This window comes from Callithrix jacchus, chromosome 17, assembly GCF_049354715.1.
Source record: "Callithrix jacchus isolate 240 chromosome 17, calJac240_pri, whole genome shotgun sequence".
Classification (NCBI taxonomy): domain Eukaryota; kingdom Metazoa; phylum Chordata; class Mammalia; order Primates; family Cebidae; genus Callithrix; species Callithrix jacchus.
Genome location: NC_133518.1, coordinates 67514828 through 67535515, shown reverse-complemented (window position 1 = coordinate 67535515; position 20688 = coordinate 67514828). Strand labels below are relative to the sequence as shown.

The following is a 20688-nucleotide window of genomic DNA, read 5'->3' as shown; positions in this document are numbered from 1 at the left end:
ACAGGATGATTATGAGAGAATTTTCCCTCCAGCACTGGGGGATGGTGTAAATTTTCAGGTATGAGGATATGTATGGAGCTAGAGTGAGAAAACATTCTTTCCTGAGTAAGATGGGGGAGGACGGCGATGTCTAGGCTTGGGATCCTGATTTTCTTGTAACACTGAGATAAGAATGAAAATGAAGGAAACCATCAGAGTTGGCTTATGGTTGGAGTAGCAGCATCTTCAGGTGGCCCAACCACTTGTGAGAGTGATGGTGGGTCTAGTTGCAGTGTGCACACCTGTAGAGTCATGTGTTCTTTAAAAGGCACATAGATATTCTACAGGGCTGAGAGAGACTTCTAGACACCAGGAGATGTTATCTTAGGTAAATAACCATGGGAACTGGTGAAAAGGAAGAAGTGTCAGTTTTAATACATATAAAAAATCTATGACCCTATTTTGAGACAGAAGAATTTAAAAAGATTATGCCACAGAATAAGTATTGTGCCATTGATTTGCCTCTTGCCTACTCCCTTAAGAGGGTGCCCCAGGGAAACACCTGCTACATTTAAGCTCTGTTTCTAGTAAACAATTTCATCAATTACGCAATAAAAAATTCTGTGAACCTGGCACCCAGACCTGGAATTCCCAGTTGCTCTCACTGCCAAAGGTCAATCCAATGTGTCTGCTTTTGAAATATTTCAGCCAAAGAATGTTAATGACATTTTCCAATACACTGTGCTGTTACATGTCCCTCCCCAGAAATTTGGGATTACTAAAATACAGAGATACCTTGAGTGCCGAAAGGCCATATAGTGAAAGATAAGGCCAGCTTTTTAGATGCTCTGACCATTTAAATGACCTACAAAAACAATGATGCAGGGAAACAAATGGATTGCCTCCAAACTCTGAAAAGAAAAACTGCAAATCCCAAATCAATTAACATTTATATGCATATCCTCAAAACATAACACATTGTCAACTTTATTCATATTTTCACTGAGTCTTCTAATAATGTCTTTGTACCACAAGAAGACTCGTAGATTAGGTGTTTCTCAGTTTGCAAGAATACTCATGCATGCAAGATGCCTCCAAATTCACAGATACACATCAATTAAATTCAATTGAATTCGTTGCTTCCAGAGCAAAAGTATAAAAGCTTTTTCAACACAGTATTGTGAAATAATTAAACTTGGTATTAAATGAGAGTGCACTTTACTATGTTTCTTTAGATGTGGGACGGAGGCCTAAAAATGTCTATTGTTACAGTAAATAGCAAAACTTGAAGAGAAATTCTTCCATGTTCTTTCACCTATTCCCACTGGCTTTTTCTTGTGTTTTTCCAGCTTAACAACGAAGTTAAACACAAGTCAGAAAGGGAAACTTCCATTGCCAACATGAACCCAACTTGTCCTAAACAGATAAATCATAAAGTTTGAAAGCAATGGTTAATTTTTTGAAATAAATTGAGAAAAGGACATCAGAATTTTATTCTTTTCAGGATTCCCTACCTACCTCAGACTAAAAATGCAACATTTTTATTTCTAAAGATGCAGTCTGAATTGGTGTACATTGGCGATGGTCGATGGGAGATCAGGCTTAATGCAGGGACTGTCGCCACCCTCCAATGGACTAGCACCGAGTCAAAGACGACGAAATGTGGTTTTCTTCCATCTTTCAAGAAGAAATTAAACACCATAGGTCTGTCGCATATTTATGTGTTGGATATCCTACGAAACAACCTCTGAAACTTTACATAAATAGGGAGATGAGATGAATTATTAGCAAATAATGTCACCACAATTATCCCAACTCTCTTAAACGCTTCAAATACTTCACCTACTCAAAACTAGTTTAAAAACAGATTTGCTTGAATTCTAAGTTGCCTTAATTTTAAGTTATATTTTGGGGTGTCAGCATCTAATTTATATGATTGATAAGTCTTAAAAAAAGCAACATGAGAATTTACAGACATCAACAATAGCTTCAAATAGGACTCACGTACATAAGAAAAGCTTTTAATAACTTTAACCAGTTTCAGAAAACCAGATAGTTCGCATTTTGTTTTCCATTTCACTTTTCATTCCACTGTCATCAATCAGCGAAAATGACTAAGTAGCAGTACACAGGATTAAAAAACAGTAAGATGTCTCCAAAGAAAACCCTTATTAAATTCTATGCATGATCTATATTCAGCATGAAAATTATCAGCTAAGAATGAGACGACCAAATCATTTGCATCTAGTGTATTGAATATATCCATTTCTTAACCCCACAATATAATGATAGGAAAGTTAGTTATAAAACAAATTTAAAAATCACCTCCTAAAAGTGTTATTATCAATATTTAAAATATTGTTAGATTTACTTTTCCCCTATTATACCTTAGCTTCCACACAACAGGTTATTATGCTCCACTATAATATGCTATTATATTATACTCCACTATAATATAGTGTTGAGGTCAAGGTTATTTCATCCATTTCACAAATGAATAAATGAACACACGGATTAATATGAATTGAAACCAGTTTTCCCAAAGGATCATCTTCCCTGTTTTATACTCCAAATATACTCATAGAAGCAAGCATAATAGCAACTTACGGAATAAGTTATATGAAAAGGGTACTATTCGGGTTGCTTTGACTAGTCAGGTATGTAGCCAAGTCTCGTTTTTGTATTTATCATTCGGGAAACAAAATTCAGGGTTCATTTACTTTTTATTTTCCTTGAGAATTTGATATATTTTCTTTAAGCCTTTTTATATGTCTATATTTGCATTCCTTATGCTTTTATAATATGAGGAACACAGTCACTGTTTTAACCATTTGATATATTATAAATCATTGATATATTATAAACATTCCCCCATCACTAAATATTCTTCTACAACATAATTTTCAATGATTATGTGGCGAAGAGCTATGCAAATAGAAATGGGTTTTCACACATTTGAGGAGCTCCTAAACTCTCTTCTGTGTTAAAGACAGACTACCCCTCTCAGAGCTGAGCCTGCAATAAAGTAAATACAAATATGCAGGGGCTTCAGAAATGATAACACTGCTACTTATTTATGAACCATCCTCTTTAAACAGCTCAGCAACTGCATACCTACCTTCCATAGCAGAGGTTACTATGATATACTGTTGAGGTCAGGGTCATTTCATCCATTTCACAAATGAATAAATGAATACATAGATTCAGATGAATAGAAACCAGTTTTCCCAAAGGATCATCTTCCCCATTTTATACTCCAAATATACTCATAGAAGCAAGCATAATAGCAACTTACGGAATAAGTTATATGAAAATAATGTATGATTTTTCAAAGCTTAATCATTTAAAATAGTATATGTCATTTGCTTTCATTAATTCAGCTCACAGGGCTTTTTGGAAAACAAAAAGTGTATCTCCAAAGAAAAAGAAGAAAAGATAATATCCCTGTTTAGATGTTCTCAAGAAGTAATTTCCCTCCTACAATACCCTATACTATAGTAACCCCAGTATTCAGCTCTCATATTTTCTTGGCTACTATCCTGAGATTTAGAGACTGCAGGTTTTGCAAATTTGTACGTTTTGGATCCAGTCAAAATAATATTTCATTAATTGTTATATTTACACTGAGTCCTTGTAATCATTGATGAAATTAAGGTTGTCAGTATTTTAATGTGACAGTCTTAGTCTCCTTCATTACCTCAACTGGTTTAGCTGAACATGAATAACCATTTAGCTCTACACCACCTGTAGACAGGAAGTTAAATGAGGAAAAGTGAAGCACCACACTATCACAATTAAGTTTTTGGATACACCCTAATTTTACCACTCAAAAGAAAAATGTGACCACCACAACAAAAGTGGAAAAGATCATGATTAAAGATTGCCTGTCATCTTGTTCCACTGCTGGGAACTGCTATCCACCCACTCCCAAGTGACGGACGTGTTTCTCTCAGTGCACTGGATTTAGATGTGTGAAAGGACACAGACAGTTAAATTTGTCCAATCACCAGAGAGCCAATAAAGCAGCATTTGATCTGCTCTGTGGAAAGCATTCGGGTACCAAAGAAAAAATCATGAATGACACAAAACCGACGTCACCTGAAAACACCACTAAGATACCAAAGCAGGCTCATCTATCTCACAATGGAAGGGATCCTAGTGAAGGAACCCAAACTAGAAACCAATGCATTGACAGACAAATCAGGATAGTCCCCCACAAAAGGATAGAATCTCTTTTCTTTATTTTATTATCCAAACTTTTGAAATTTGATATTAGAAATTGGTTTTGAATTATTAAAACTTTATTCATAATTATTAAAATTTTATTCATAATTCCACTTAATATATAGTCCGTGATGAATAAACCTACATAGCTAAAACATTTTGAATGTGACCAGATTATCTGCCAATATCAACTTAAAAGAAAAAAAAAAAATAAACACAAAACAAAATTTAACTCATCTCAGTCTGACACTCTCTTTTTCTTTGTAAAATTACTTTTTAGTGTCTAAAATCTGACATCTGAATAGCCAACTCTAAAGCTTTTTCAAGGCCCTGAAAACAATCATATATGAATAGTGATGATGATTAGCGTGATTAATCCTGTAGAATTATTATCTCTAGGAAGCTAGAGGTTATTAGTTTTTATTAATGATTATTATTTCAAAAACACTGTATTAAATCATCTCATACAAACCAGACACCTCTTTACAATAACATCCCTGCCACAGAAATAGAAGCAGAAGTTGTATGCCCTTGTGTGGCTTTGTAAGTTTTAACACTGGTAAGAAAAGATGAATACTTATACAACTCTGAATGTCATCATATTTCCAGATACCTTTAAAAAGCAATACACTGCCACCTATTTTGCCAACAGTGAGTTGCTGATTCTTATTACCTAACACTCTTCCTTAGGTATAAATGGGCTGAAGGTTTTCTTACAATAGTTCTACAGATTAAAGTAGTAAAAAAAAAAAAAAAAAGAAAAATATAATTTCAAAACAGAAATGAGAAAGTCACTTTTGCTTTTTGAATGTGTGCTCAATGGGAGTAATTTTCATCTTTCCATTTGAATTGGTTTCAGATCTATTCAGCACCTATGTGTTTTCTAATTACATGGCATGACCCACTACATATTTTTAAAATGGTATTGTATGTTTGTTTCCGTTTTCTGAGAGGATATTTTTTAAGCACATCCAAAATAGTTCAACATTTTCCCACCACTGCAAAAAATAGCAACACATATCCTCAACACACATATTACACCACATGAATACATTTTTGCTTTTGGTCTCCCTTCAATTCCATCTGCACTCTTGCTGTGCAACAGCTATAGCATAAAAACGTCTATTCTCACATGCTTTTGATATTACACTATTTAATCACATACAGCTGTGGCTTATGAGACTGTTACAAAACAATTTCAATGTAGTACTTGAAGCCAATTTTGAATAAACATCAACCATTTACTCTGAATAAAAAGTTTGACTTTAAAAAAAGTTTCATTTTAAAGGAAAATACTCTTCTGTTGTTTTGTTTTTAGACTTTGGCATGGGCATAATTGTGACTGAGCTCTCTCTCTGCCAAAATACTGATAATGTCAAAAAGAATTGTGTAAAATCATATTAGTGCAAAAATGAAGCTCTCCAGAACTCCTGAAGCCAGAAAGACCTGGAATGAACTTGCATCCTCCCTTCTATATTGTGTCCCTCCCTGCAAACTGTCCCTACCCCCAGCCCTCAAATACATTTTATTACTTAATGGAAATAATTTTGTGCTATTTTGTTTTTCCAAACTGAAAGAAACTGGAGGGAAAATGCTTTAGAAAGATGTTGTTAAATATACAAGATGTTTTCCTTAAGTCTGAATCCATTGTGGAAAAAAAAGCACCGTGAACTTTTTACATTTCCACTCCTTTTAAGTAGGCACCAAACTTAGTGTTGTAAAAACAATGTGTATATTATGGGAGAAAAAAAAGCAAAATATGCATTGGAATTGGGTCCAATCCCACTGATAATGAAGGTTTGGGGGAGTTTAGAAAAAAAAAAACAGAAACTAAGAAACGAGGGTGGCCCCTTGCTTCTGTTTTCCTCTTATTTAAAACCAATTAAAAATTCTGTACAGTCTAAAATGAGACAAACAGGATTTATCATAGTTTCATGCTATCATAGTTTCATGCTATTATATTACCCCCTGAAGGGAAAGGAAATATTTGGAGTTGTACCTAAAAATTCTATCCCTGAAAGATTTTTAGAAAACCAGTTTTGTATGTTTCAGGCTTTCAAAGGAAAACAGAACTTTGGAGTTTTCAAGGCTGTTTTAAAACAACTGGCAAGTTACCAACTCTAGATATCAGTACAAATCTGAGGCAGGAAGTACTAAGGAAATTCTAAACTCATTCCCTCCCTCTGCAAGATTTTCTACATTTTCAAGTGTAAGGACTGTGTTACAGAGTTGTTTTGCTTTTGAAGGATCTGTACATTCACATCGTTAAGAATATCCTCTGCCCTGTGGAGGCCTCTCTTCCTTCACCTACCCCTCTCTCCTTGTGTTTTCAAGTGTTTGCTCATTCCATGGCACAATCAGTTGTGCTACAGCTAGACTTTTAGAGACGGGTGGCTGCAGATGGTTGCATATTCAGCCTGAAATCAATTGCAGTTGATTAATTACTCCTTACACCTGGTCCCTTCTTCATACCAGGCTTAGAACACAATCTGAGTACCACCAGCCAAGGAAATTCTGTTCGGGTCCACTAGTCTGAACTTCCCCTTTCTTCAATACCTTCTGCAGAACCAGATGGCCAGAAAAGGAAATGCAGTAAATTCATGTAAGAGCAACATCATTAGAAACTGTACACTGGATTGGTAGAAACGTAGTGAACTTCTGCGGGTGTGGAAAAGGAAGAAAGAAGAAACTTGCTGTGTGTGCTCAGGCGACTTTTTAAGTTTTATGAAGGTGACTAAAGTTTTCCACATATATCTGAGAGAACTATCTATTTCTCAGCTGAAAAATATCAATTCACCAGGCTGTAACCAGGTTTGCCTCTTTTTAATTTACCCAGTTCAACTTTCTTTTCAAGTATCCTCCCCACAATTACATCAAAAATTCAGAATGAAATTCACCTGGGAACTCATAATTCAACAGCAACAGGTTGGTTTTTTGGACTGGGTGATGAAATACTTGAAGAATGTTAGATTACAACTAGTCAAACATTTTGTATTTTGCCATTAGGCTAATGAACTATTTTTTGAGCCCTCTTTCTCTAAAACTTACAGATTATTCTGGGTGGTCCCTTCAAACAGCAAATTTGCCTTGATAAACTATTTTTTTTATCCAGCTCTTTCTTATTTAAATATTACAACATGTCAATAAGATTTCTCCATTATTCGTTAAGTAATGCTCCTCTTTGAAATTCCTTCTTTTGGTAGAAAAGAATTCATCGAAAAGGAAATTGACAAATGACAATTTTTAAGATGTGAGCTGTGAAAGAGCATAGGATGATAACACGCCATACCTTATAGCTGCAAGTCAACCACTGGGTTTTCATCTTAACTTACATGTACATTTTCCTAATATAAAACATTTGAAAAATTATTTGAAGGGATGGAGCATCAATCATATATTTTTAAAGAAGCCAAGTTGAGAGACTGGCTCCAATGCAACGGAAAATAATAGGAGCAAAGCAGGCATGCAGGTGTCACAAGTTCTCCTCAAACTTTACTGTGCATTTCAGGGAACTGAAACATCATTTATTTCTTAAATCTCATTTTCATTTTATCGTTAAAAAATAGCAGATGTATTTAGCATTAGACAAGCAGAAAAAGAGAGTTCAGCATTTGTGCATTTTCTGAAAGAATACACTAATAAACATTTCAATCATTTAAAATTTAAAATCATTTAAAAACAGCCCTGACAGACTCAAGGGCTGTTTTCCCCAGAAAAACTAGTGACAGAAAACAGCCCTTGAGTACTGTCAGGAAAAAAACCTACCTCAGTAAAAGAAAAATTGAAGATATGACATCAGCAGAATGTGATAGAATTCTATTTTTTATCAAACATAAGTATTCTGAACATATCAGCATCATATTGAAGAGCTATGATTTTAAAATTGAATTATAACTACAAGCCAAGGCTACAAAGAATGGATTTTATCAATTCCACCCAGGCTTACCAAATAAATATAAGCAGCATGTACTTTATTTAAAATTATTATGAATTATATTTTGAGGTATACATGTAGAAGGAACAAAAAGTGACGTGGAAATAACCTAGTTGTTTTCCTGTTATACTGAAACATGATGGTGCTTCATTGTATACTATTAACCCTGTCAGAAAGTCCCCAGTACCCACATTATAAAATAGGATTGCACATTGACTCTTCATCTCAATTCCTCTTTATGTAAGTTTCAAAACAGGGCACGTCTTCACATCTTCAGCTTCCAGGAATGCTATTAATGTCTGTCATTTCAGAGCCACCGTAACAACACAGGACAACTTCAAAGCATTGTCGACATTTTACAACATAATAATCAATAAGAACTACCATGATAGGCAAAGTAGCTGATCTTACATTCCCTACTACCCTGATCTGATTATCTAAATATCAACATAGGACGCCTAATGGATCTAACTTCTTTAAAAATGTTCCAGAAGTTGATGGCGTTGGCTAGCTTGAGAGTAACAAGATCCAGATGCTGCCTGTCTATACAACACTAAACTACATAGAACTCCAAAACAGATATCTAAAATCTCCCTCGGTGTTTTTCAGGCTCTTCTCTCTTCCCTCATCATTCCACTCTCCCTCTCACACACACACATACTTTCTACTAGTATACCTCATCCTGCAGCCCGCGTCTGAATGCATATCATTCACTATTTCCTGTTAGCAATAGGCTAAAATAAATCTCAAACAGAAAAACAATTGTTATTCATTTCCATCTAAAGTTTCTTTTCTGAATATACACCATAGTAGAAAACAAGGACCCAAAACAAAGTGTAATTTTCGAAACACTTGGAAAAATTTAGCCAAATGAGTAAAAGGGATGGAATGTCTGATATTTTTCATGCAACCTTTGAGTTTATTGTTTTTGTTTCATTGAGGGACGAGAAATGACTGTACATTTTCCCCTTTTAACTTGTCCTTGCTCTGCCATTTCCTTGAGGAATGTCAGGCAGCATTCTATACCTAATACCCCCAAAGAGTTAAAACTCAAGGCGTGGAGCAGGAGGGCTAGTCTATTTAAGCATCAGCAGCACAAACTAAATGCTCACAAAGGCAAATAGCAGTGAGTCGACCTTGGAGGGGCAGGGTGGATTATAAAGCAGTTGAAAAAGAAAAAAATAACAAAGCAACAATCTTTGCTACAATACTGAAAGTCTGCTTGCCAGTCTGGTTTACAAATAGGCTTTGTTTGATGAGACAAAATAAATAACTACAGCATGAATTACCAAACCCTCATCACATCACCGAGTCCTGGTGACAGCACAGATCACTCAGGCACGCCTTATTCACTCTCAGCATATTTATTTATTAAGAAGATGGTGGAGCCTGGCCAATGCAATACGAAATAATGTCACCCATAGGCTCAAGGTGGTCACTCTACTAACACGTTTTCCCCCTAATCAAGTCCAATTTAATTGACAAATTGGAGGAGTGATTTCACACCTGAGAGTCTTTCATGTCTTAACGGCAGGATAAAGTTCAGGGTAGGTACTGCCCACTGCTTCCTTACTTGGGCTTGCCTCTGGGCCCCTAATGGTCATTTGAGCACACACACACATAAAGCCTAAAGTATTTAACCAATTAGAGTCCAATTATTATCAGTTATATTTCATTTCTTTTCAAGACTCAGGCCTCCTAATGGCAGCTACACAGAAGAACAGAGCTTCTAAAAGTTAAAAAAAACATCTATTGTAAAGCTCCAAATGCAGTCTATAGAGTGCTGATCACCCTCAATATAAAATAAAATATACAAGGCAAATTAAAAATAAAAATACACAAACAAACTCTCAGAGACTCTGGTAGGTGCCCTACACCTTCCCATACCCTTCTTTCATCCTATACTCTGCGATTAAAAGTTTGAGTCACCCCCACCCTGGCACATCCTATCCAGTGGGAAAAACCCTTTTAGAGCCACAAACAAAGAACAGTTCACTAGAAAAGCCCCTTAAATTGTATTCTTGTGCCTGATCATCACTATTGTGATCTGCTTTGTTAAAACCGTGCCCATCTGCAAAAGACTCTCCTCATATCAGGACCATTTATGCTGCCAAATAACAACAAAGGAACCGAACTCAACTGAAACTATTATCTCTCCTTGAAGAGAAAGCTACAGTTCCGGGTTTGCTGCTTTCCTACGTCTTCGTCTGCCTCATTAACTCCATTGGTATGCTACTAATTTCAAAGAAGCAGGAAGAGGTGATGGGGGTGGGGGTTAAATCATAATTCACACGGCTGTCTGCTTCCCATCCCAAGTGCAGAAGGATACCACGCTGATTGCGCGAACGTGGGTCAAGCCATACCTTGGTTTGGAGATAATGAGGATAGTAGTAAGTGTACTGGGGGTACATTTGTGGCTGATCCAGGCGTTTGCCCATGTAGCTGGAATCTTTATCTCCGAGGCAGGGAACTGGATGACAGGGTATAGTGCCCCAGGCCGAGCTTCCTCTTAAACCACTATTCCTGACAGTCCCGGTGACTGATGAGGCTTCAGAGACTCCACCACTCGCTAGTTCCAACACAGCAAGAATTTTTTTAAAAAACAAAACAAAACAAAAAACACACACACCAAAGCAAAAAGAAAAAAAAAAGCGTGAGGAGTGAGATCTGTAGAAAAAAACACCCACACACAGCCTTCCCAGATCTTGCCTGGCTTCCCCCAGCCGCTGGGGTCCACTTGGGATGAGGCAGTTTGTTCTCTAACCAGGCTGTCTGTAGTGATGTCAATTGCCAGCGTTTGTAAAGGGGGAAAAAAATCAAAGTCCTTTTAGCACAACTCCGAATCCTTGCGGATCAGCTTCCTGTCTCCTGGTTGTCTCTTTCCCCACCTTAAAGAAAAAGAAAGAAAAAAAAAAAGACAGAGAAAGAAAGAAAAAGAAATAAAGGGGGGGAAAAAAAGAAAGAAAAAGAAAGGGGAAAAAGAAAAAAAAAAAAAAACCTTGCACAGCTTAGTTGCTGCTGTCTCCCTCCCAGAGTGACATGGTGTTCGGGGCTTGTCCTGTCCTTTCATTCACTTCCCCTCCTTCCAGCCGGTGGGTGGAACCGAGAGAGCCTCTCCAGGGAGCAGCGTACGCAGTCCAGAAGGCTGCAGTATTTCCTCCAAGAAAAAAAAAAAAGGCTGCTTCAACCCCTGCTGCAAACAAAGTTCCGATTCCCTCTGCTGGCTATCTCGAATAGCAAGCGATTTTTGCAGCAACGCTGCTGCCGCTGGAACTGAACCTGAGGAACTCAAATGCGGGCGGTGGAATATTTCTTATCCCTCCTTCCATCTACCCCACACAAGAGCTGCTTTTTGTTCTTCTTTTCGCCAAGTTCCAAGGTAAGCCACGCCGCTAAACAAAACACAGAAGAGAGGGAAGAGAGGACGAAAGAAGGAAGGAGGAGAAAGGAAAAGAAATGAAGGCAGGGGAACTATCCTCGCTGGTTAACGGGGGAAAAAGTAAGTCCCGGATGCTTTCGAAATCTGTTAACACACTAGAGCCAGATGAATCCAATAGCTGATTGAGAAACTAACCTTTTACCACCTGGAAGACCTGGAGGATACTAAGTATTGAAGAAATTTTAGGGTCTACTTCAGGACTACCATAGCATGCTACATGTCATCAGATTGGACTGATCAACTAAATATATCAAAAATAGTAACTCTTTTTATTACATCCATTTTGTAAAAATCAAAGGAGGTAATCCCTTAGGTTTATCAGATTTTTACAAATAAAATCTGTTTCTCCCATTGTCTCTCTGATTATTTTGATGCATGATGCTTTAATCACTTTAAAGCATCTAAAAAAAAAAGGACAAAAATCATAATTACTTGGCAGAGTTTTTTCCCACCAATGATAATATTCTGTCATGTCTATCAGCTGCTACATTATAATACAAATTGTTTCAGAGAAAATATATTTCCTTAAAGGGTCCCTTTTCAAGGCGGGCGAAGCTAAAATTAGACGTGCCAGCTGTGTTTTGCTGTGAGTGCTCACGCATGCCCAAAGCGTGGGCAGACCAGGACTGAGCTCTTTTCTACTTTGTCAAGTCGGCTCTGTTCTCCCGAGCCCGGAGTTGCCTATTTAGATAAAAGGTCCCTGGTACAAATCCAGCTTCCTAGTCAAGGAGAACAGAGAATTTGGGATCAATGGACACATGGTGTCCATCCACATGCAAGCCACACCGCCCCTGAAGCAACTGGCTTCCGCTGAGGGGAACTGGTTTCTGGAAGCTGTGTGAGTGTATACGTGTTCCCTGGATAAAAGTAAGGATGGCAGGTAAACAGTTTTATGTTTTACTTTTGGCAAGAATAACAATCAGAAGGAGACAAGGAAGGATGGAGGGCAGGAGTTAGGAGAGTTAGGAGACCCTGAACATTAAATCAACCCCACCTATCTCTTAAATGTGTTATTTGACGCCTCAGTTGTCCCATCTGTAAAATGGAAATACTGCCAACTCTCCTGGCTGAAGGCAGTACATTGAATCCGAAACTAAAAATGACACTGCGTTAAAAATCCTTCTCTGGCATCATATTTCTCAGACAATAAAGTCCTGAATCTTTCGAATAGGTTTCAGGACACTTGAGCTGTCTGACCCTGGCTGTCTACTCTCCTCTCAGACCTTCATCTCTGCCCCTCACATCCCAAACCCGAGTCACACTGAGCTACATTCAGGACAGAACATGCTCTCAGAGCCTTCTGTCATTCCCTCTTCCTGGAGTGCTCCCTCAACTCCATCTGCCCCTCTCTTACCCTTTAGCCTGTCCTTCAGGTCTCAGTACGGATATCACCTCCTCAAAGTAGCTTTCTCTAAACCCTACCTTCTCTGCTGCACTTCCTATTTGCCCTAACCGAAGGCTTATTCTACATGCATCTGCCTGCTTATTGTTTGTTTCTTCCATGATGTTCTAAACTCTAGGAGAGCAGGAGGTCACATCGTTCTCATTTGCCTTTACATATCCAAAAACTTGCATAGAGTTGAGCACAAAATGGGTGTTCAGTAAATGTTTGGAGAATAAAATGTGAAACATAATTAAAATTTTCAACCTGACTTAGATCCCTCTTTCAGTACATTTCACTCCTTGTCACAGGTCAAGAACTGACCTGGGTGCAGGATATAGAGGCACATGAATCAGAATAAGGTCTTTCTTTCATTGAGTTTATATTAGGTGGGGGGAGGGGTTGGGGGGAACAAACAATGGGATAAACAAGTAAATACGCAGTACAATGTCAGGAAATATATATCGCTGTAAGGAAATGTGAAACAGAGTAAATAGAAACAAAGTCACAGAGATTTCACTTTAAACAAGATAGGAAAATGCTCTCCAAGGAAGAGCTTGGGAAAATGCTTTCCTAAGACCAAGGCAAGGGTGAGAGCCATTCTCGAGGTATTGTGCACCGTGAGAATACGTAGTGTTAATGCCTTGGAACCCGTCCAGACTGCCTTGGGTTCCAACCCTGCCTCTTCTGCGTTCATCTCCTCTAGTTTCTTCAACCATCAAATATCACTATTCACTTCATACAGTAATTGCGAGAAGCAACCCAGATAAACACATGAAGCATTTAAACACCTTGTAACATGTTGGATCTGCTTAACAAATGCCAGCCTGCATTTGGGGGAAACACATTGCAGTCACAGGGACAGTGACTACAGAAAAGCCTGCAGTGGGAGAGTGTCTTTGGAATGTGCAAGATATGGTACAGAGGCTGAAATAAGCAAGTGAGGAGTAAAGACCATAAAATGGGGCTGGGGAGGTACCCTTGGGCCAGATCATATAAACCTTAGTAAAGAATTGATATGGAAAGCTAAATAAATAATAATTAACAGTACAGCAAAGACTCTACAAATATTCGGATTCTACGTCCAGTCATCTTCGACTATAGAATGCTGTCATTTAAACAACCTATTTATGTCACTCCAAATTCAGACTTGTAAGACCAAAAGCCAGGATTGCTTTGGCCAATTCTACCATCATGGACGAGATATATACGTTTTCTTTTATTAATAAATGGCTTAAATACTCCTTAAGGGGAAAAGAATACTGTCTTATTTACAAATGAAAAGCCAAATAACTCCTCAGCCAAAACTGATACAGCCCATTATCTGTAAAAGTTCCATTCCCAGCATGCATTGATGCTATCAGCAATTTCTACACAAATCTATTACTTTTTAAAATGCTATTTGATTTCATTGGATTATTGTAATGTTTTGGGCATAAATTGTCATCGGCTTAAACATCTTCATTGTACCTTTAAAGCTTTTCTTAAGTAATGCAAAGTAGGTTTACCACTTGTGGGAATTGTAAAACCTGTGTTTTTATTTTTTATTTTGTATTTTCTTCCCTCAGAGACACCAGTAGCCATGGCAATTCAGGAGGCAAGATACTCAAATCAGAAATAGTTTTTATATCATTTCTGCTCTGTTGGAGCAGTACCGTTTTCCATTTAAGTGATCAAGTTAAGGTAGGAGGTAACTGGTTTAAGGCATTCTCTAAATCAGAAGACAGCTGTGTCCTATTTGCCAACTAAACAACAAATTTCAAAGAAATTCAAGGACAGCAGACTGCATCAAAGGGCATAGACTCTCAGTGGTTCACATGATGCAAAGGCTAGACAGAAGAGGCACTGATTATTTATTTATTTTTTAGATGGAGTCTTGCTCTATTGCCAAGGCTGGAGGGCAGTGGTGCGACATTGGCTCACTATGACCTCTGCCTCCCAGGTCCAAGCATTTCCCCTGCCCCAGTCTCCTGAGTGTCTGGCATTACAGGCGCCCACCACCACGTCTGGCTAATTTTTGTATTTTTAGTTCAGAAGGGGTTTTGCCATATTGGCCAGGCTGATCTCGAACTCCTGACCTCAGGTGATCCACCCGTCTCCACCTCCCAAAGTGCTGGGATTACAGGCGTGAGCCACCAGGCTGGGCTGAGGCACTGATTTAGGACAAGTTTTTGACTAAGAGGACTGAGATGATGACTTAAACCTGCCATTGGGAAGTAGGGAAGCAATGGCACTGAAATGCTGAAATGAAAGTCAACTGGGTAGACATGACAAGTCTCTTCTAGTTTGCTCTTGACCTATCCACTTAGAGAATAACTGAGTCCTTTCTTTGGATATTTGTGTTTTAAATCATAAAGATTTAGTCAAGGCCGGGTGCCGTGGCTCACATCTGTAATCCTAACACTTTGGGAGCCCAAGGTGGGTGGATCCCCTGAGGTCAGAAGTTCAAGATTAGTCTGACAAACATGGTGAAACCCTGTCTCTACTAAAAATACAAAAATTAGCCAAATGTGGTGGTGTGTGCCTGTAATCCCAGCTGCTTGGGAGGCTGAAGCAGGAGAATCACTTGAACCCAGGAGGGTGAGGTTGCAGTGAGCTAAGATGGCACCATTGCACTCCAGCTAGGATGACAATAGGGAAACTCCATCACAAAAAAAAAAAAAAAAAAAAAAAAAAAGAGATTTAGTCAAAGCAATATAAAAGCAAAAGAAAAGAAGTGTAAGTAAAAACCAAAATTCTATTACCCTAAAAAGTATATACACATACTCTTCTATCTTCAAGAAGGACGTGCGTGACATTGAAAGAATATTTTTTTAAATCTTGGCATTTCATGCCCACTTTATTTAAATGTATGAAATCCCTCTCCAACACAGCAGTTGTCAAAGGAATGTTGAACATAAAAGTTATTTAAAAAAAAAAGACAAAATGGTAGATTCCAAATTCCAACATTAAGGTACTGTTACAACTTTTCTTTTCCTCTGCAGAATACTTAACGGGTGGTTTAGGAAAACACCTAAGACAAATTAGGAGAGACAATATAGTGATTCAAGCACGTGTGGTCCAAATTTAAACTATAATTGAATATAAAAATATTCCTGTTAAGATGATTAAAACTGGCCTTGAAAGACAATATCAAACCTCAGGACAAAATTATGCCATAGTATAGTTTGAGACATTTAATCGGGTTTCTACCAATTCTTTTCTAAGCAAGAAGACTTTAAAACAAGGGAGAGTTGTTAACTTCAACAGAGTTTTACCAAATACTTACTATGCACCTAAATAATTGAAGGTAACAATATAAATATTATTGGCCCTGTCCTCAAATGGATTTAACAACTCTATATTTCTAAACACCAGCCATTCATGTACAATCTTTATGTTTTCTCTCATATCTGAGTACCAATTTGTAAGATTAGTTAAGTAGTTTTCTTTAAATCAACTTAATTTTTTTCTGAAATACATACTTTATTAGAAAGCAAAAATATACATGAAGGCTCATGTCTATTTTCCTTCTATTATCTTTGCAAAAATGACACATCCTATATCCTCTCACTCTATTTCCATTTTTCATGACATCTGTGGCAGGCACACCCAGTTCTCTTTTGCCACTGGGACCAACTACCAAGATTCACACTTTCTCACTCCACTGAAAGTAGGCATGGCCATGTGACTTCCAAAGGCCAATAAAACATGAAGCAGCAAGCAACACATGTAAAAGCTTTTAGCTGCTGCTGTTTGATTCTTCTCTAGTGGAAGCACGTGCTGACATGAAGGAGCCACAAGAAGGGAGCATCTTGGAAAGCTGAGGGCGGCTAATTTGGATAGCTGCCTGGACTAGCCACGGCAGTCTTCTCATAAGCAAGAAATAAACCTTTGTTACAGTGCACTAGTAAAATTTGGTGATTGTTCCCACAGATTATCCTAGGCTACCTGTTTAACACAGCATTACTTACAGTTTGTTATGCATTTTTGGTTTTCTTACTTGGGTATTCTTCCCATTAATATCTAACCTCCACAGGACAACACATTTATTTAATACATTATATTCTGACACACAGAACCGTCCTTGGGATTTAATACACATTTAGTAAATATTTCTTAAATAAATAAATGGAGTAGTTACCCCTTATTCACAGGGGATATGTTCCAAGACTCCTGAAATCTTGGATAGTACCAAATCCTATATATAATGTTTTTTCCTATATATACATATGTATGACAGATTTATTTATAAACTAGGCACAATATGAGAATAACAACAATAATAATACAAATGGCAATTATAACAACACACTGTAGTAAAAGTTATATGATTGTGGTCTGTCTCTCGGTCTCTCAGAATATCATACCTGTACCACTGGTAACTGAAAGCTGAAGCCATGGAAACAAAGCTGTGAAGGAGATGGTGGCGGGGGGGAGGCAGGAAACTACTATAAATGAAACTACTGTAAATGGTTTCTCTAAAATCATCTCATTTATGTATTAGCGGTTAACGGACACTATTTTGTGAAAAAATAAGAGGATAAATGAGGCTTATACATGTTAAGTTTTCTGAGAGGACAACTGCTAAAGTACTAGGGATTCTGAAAAGGGAAAGGTTTTTGTACACTGACTGTTGGAAATGGGTACTGGAGTTGATGAGCCAAAAAAAGGGAAAAAGTTAGAGTGTCATGAACTGAATGCTTGTATCCTCCCCAAACTCCTGTGTGGAAATTCTAACGCTCAGTGTGGTGGTATTAGGAGGCGGGAGCCTGGGGAGATAACTTGGTCAGTAGAGCAGAGGCTTCAGGAATGGGATTAGTGTCTTTATAAGAGAAGACATTGAAGAGATGATCTTTCTTTCCTTTCTGTCGTGGGAGAATACAATGAGAAGACGTGCCATCTGCAAACCCAGAAGTAAGCCCTCATCAGACACCAGGTCTGCTGCCACCATGATGTTGGACTGCTCAGCCTCTAGAACTGTGAGAAATAAATATTTGTTGCTTAAGCCACTCAGTCTATGATAATTTGTTATAGCAGCCTGAACTGATTGAAGCAAGCAAACAAATATATAGAGAGAGAGACTGTATATATACTATACTCCTCACATTTAATCCTCTGTGAGGTAGGTATCATCACCCCCTCTTACAAATGAGGAAACTGAGGACCACACATGCCCAAGGGCACACAGCCAACAGGACAGGTCTACCATTCCAACGCTTGGTTTCTTACCCCAAACATGCACCACCCAGGGTGGCCAGAATTCCTTTCTAGTAGCAAAATTCAGCTGCCTCAGACACAAACACACAGAAAAGTAGTCACTCAGTAAGTATCTCCCAGTCCTGGGTTTCTGGTTCAAGAGCATTTGAGGGCCAAGCTGTGGTGGCTCATGCCTGTAAGCCCAGCACTTTGAGAGGCCAAACTGGGGGATCACTGGAAGTCAGGAGTTCAAGACCAGCCAGACCAACACGGTGAAACCTTGACTCTACTAAAAATCCAAAAAACAGTCAGACATGTTTGGGTGCCTATAATCCCAGCTGTCCAGGAGGCTGAGGCAGGAGAATCTGGGAGGCAGAGGATGCAGTGAGCTGTGATCACACCACTGCACTCCAGCCTGGGTGACAAGAGCAAAACCCTGTCTCAAAAGAAAAAAAAAAGCATATGGGGGATACTTCTTACATTTCCAGAGGAAACAGAAGAGGATAGCAGCAGGGTGAGTGTGCTGTGGTCAGCGCAGCCCTGGGGAGAGGTGTATGTATATGTATGTATATATAGCCTATTACATAGTATATACTACTAGAAATATAAATGTTTCTTCAATGAATACTCACAAGTACCTGGGAAGTAGATACAATTTTTTGCACTTTACAACAGAGAAAATTGAGAGGAAGAAAATATAACTACCCTTTCCAAGTCTGCCCAGTTACAACATGCTAGAGGAATATTCCTGACATGTCTGTATAGGGCCCAGATATAGGTTTAGTCCTCAGCATAATCTGATGGCAATCTTAAATGCTTAGTTGAAAATTGGACGAGACAACCTTTGTGTTTAAAATGGAAAATATAGTATACGTAAAAGTCCTAAGGAAATCAATCATGTCTGCATGGAGACAGACAGAAAACTGAAAAGAAAGAGCATGGCCTTTTATCACATAGTATAAACTGTGTTTGGATGGCAAATGTGATGGTTAATTGCATGTGTCAACCTGGCGTGGCCATGGTGCTAGCTGTATGGTCACGCACTAGTCTAAGTGTTGCTGTCAGGTATTTTTTAAACGTGATTAACATTTCAATTAGGACACTTTGAGTAAAGCAGATTACCCTTCCTAATGTAGGTAGGCCTCATCAGTCAGTCAAAGGCCTTAAGAATAAAGACTGAGATCTTTAGAGAATGAAGGAATTCTGCTCCTAGATTGCCTTTTAACTCAAGACTGTCTACGAACTCTTCCCTAGGTCTCCAGCCTGCTGGCTCACCCCGAGGGTTATTGTGGGGACCCTCCAGTTTCCACAACGAACCAGTTCCTTGAAATCTCTCATATACATATGTATAATATATTCATCTATATATTTACATATATTATATATATGAAATATGGTTCAACTTTTTTGGAAAATCCTAATATAATGAAAGATAAATAAGGCAGTTATAAAGTCAGTGGCACTCTTACACCTTCCTAATAAATGTCTATAATGTTTCTAATATAATTTCAACAAAATGTATAGTCTTAAAGATTATTTTCCAGTCATTTCAGTTGTAAGAATCCAAAATAGATCATTATTGTTAGCATTTTAAGTATAAGTAATTGGAGTAACCTGATGTCTAGCCCTAGCAGGTTGGTTGAATAAATCACCAATGAATACATTATGATTCAACCATTAAAATGATGCTGAGAAAACATTTATCAATATGAAAATGTTTAGATTGAATAATGGAAAAAATCAGAATACAGTATTATTCTGTATTATATATGTAGTTTTCCAACTATGAAATATAAAGAGAATGAAAGAACAATACCAAAATAACCACAGTGAAATTTGTCCTCTTTAGTTAGGTATTTTGTAATTGTACTTTACTTTTTGATAAATTTTGGCATTTTCCAATATATCTTAAAATAAACATGTTATTTCATTATTTAAAATAAACATTATTTTAAAAGAAATTTTAGGATAAGTGTATTCCAAAGTAGGAATTTTTGTTATTACCAGAGAGGAAAGTTTTTAAAAGCCCAGAGGTGGCAACAGAAAAATAAATTACATGTGTATGTTAGTTATTTCCTCTCTATCTGAAGCAGACATCTATTTAAGAAAAGTCTGTCTTTCTTTAAAATCTGGGAGCATTACTCCTACATCAAAATGATGTTAAAATTCTCATTTAAGACAAATATCACCTAACGAAATAATGATAGCTACCAATGAATGGCAAAGGGAAAGGTTTAAACCTGCATAAATATGCAATATTTTCATTTTTAACATTTTACTTGATATAGTTTGGATATCTGTCCCTACCAAAATCTCATGTTGAATTGTAATCCCCAGTGGGGCATGGTGGTAGGTATTTGAATCATTGGGGCTCCTCCCTGGTGGCTTGGTGATAGTGAGTTCTCACAAGATCTGGTCATTTAAAAGGGTGTGGCATCTCTCACCCCCGACTTCTGATTCTGCTTTTGCAATGTGATTTACCTACTCCTTCTCTGCCATGCACTGTGATTGTAAGCTCCCTGAAGCCTCCCCAGAAGCTGATGCCCGACCTAT

General features: G+C 37.8%; 1 protein-coding gene across 39 annotated transcripts in view; it reads right to left on the bottom strand.

Moving 5' to 3' along the window:
• The window catches only part of RBMS3 (RNA binding motif single stranded interacting protein 3), a 1216467-nt gene that overhangs the window by 744534 nt on the left and 451245 nt on the right, over positions 1-20688 (bottom strand). For 27 of the 39 annotated variants that reach the window (XM_078354448.1, XM_078354455.1, XM_078354459.1 and 24 more), the window contains exon 1: positions 10501-11178. The exons of the other annotated variants lie outside the window; for them this stretch is intronic. Coding sequence is in view for 19 of the 27 variants with exons in the window: in XM_078354436.1 (XP_078210562.1) it covers positions 10501-10575 (75 nt within the window). In the remaining 8 variants the exon portion in view is untranslated. Of the gene's footprint in view, positions 1-10500; positions 11179-20688 lie in introns of those variants that run through there. 39 annotated transcript variants of the gene reach the window in all.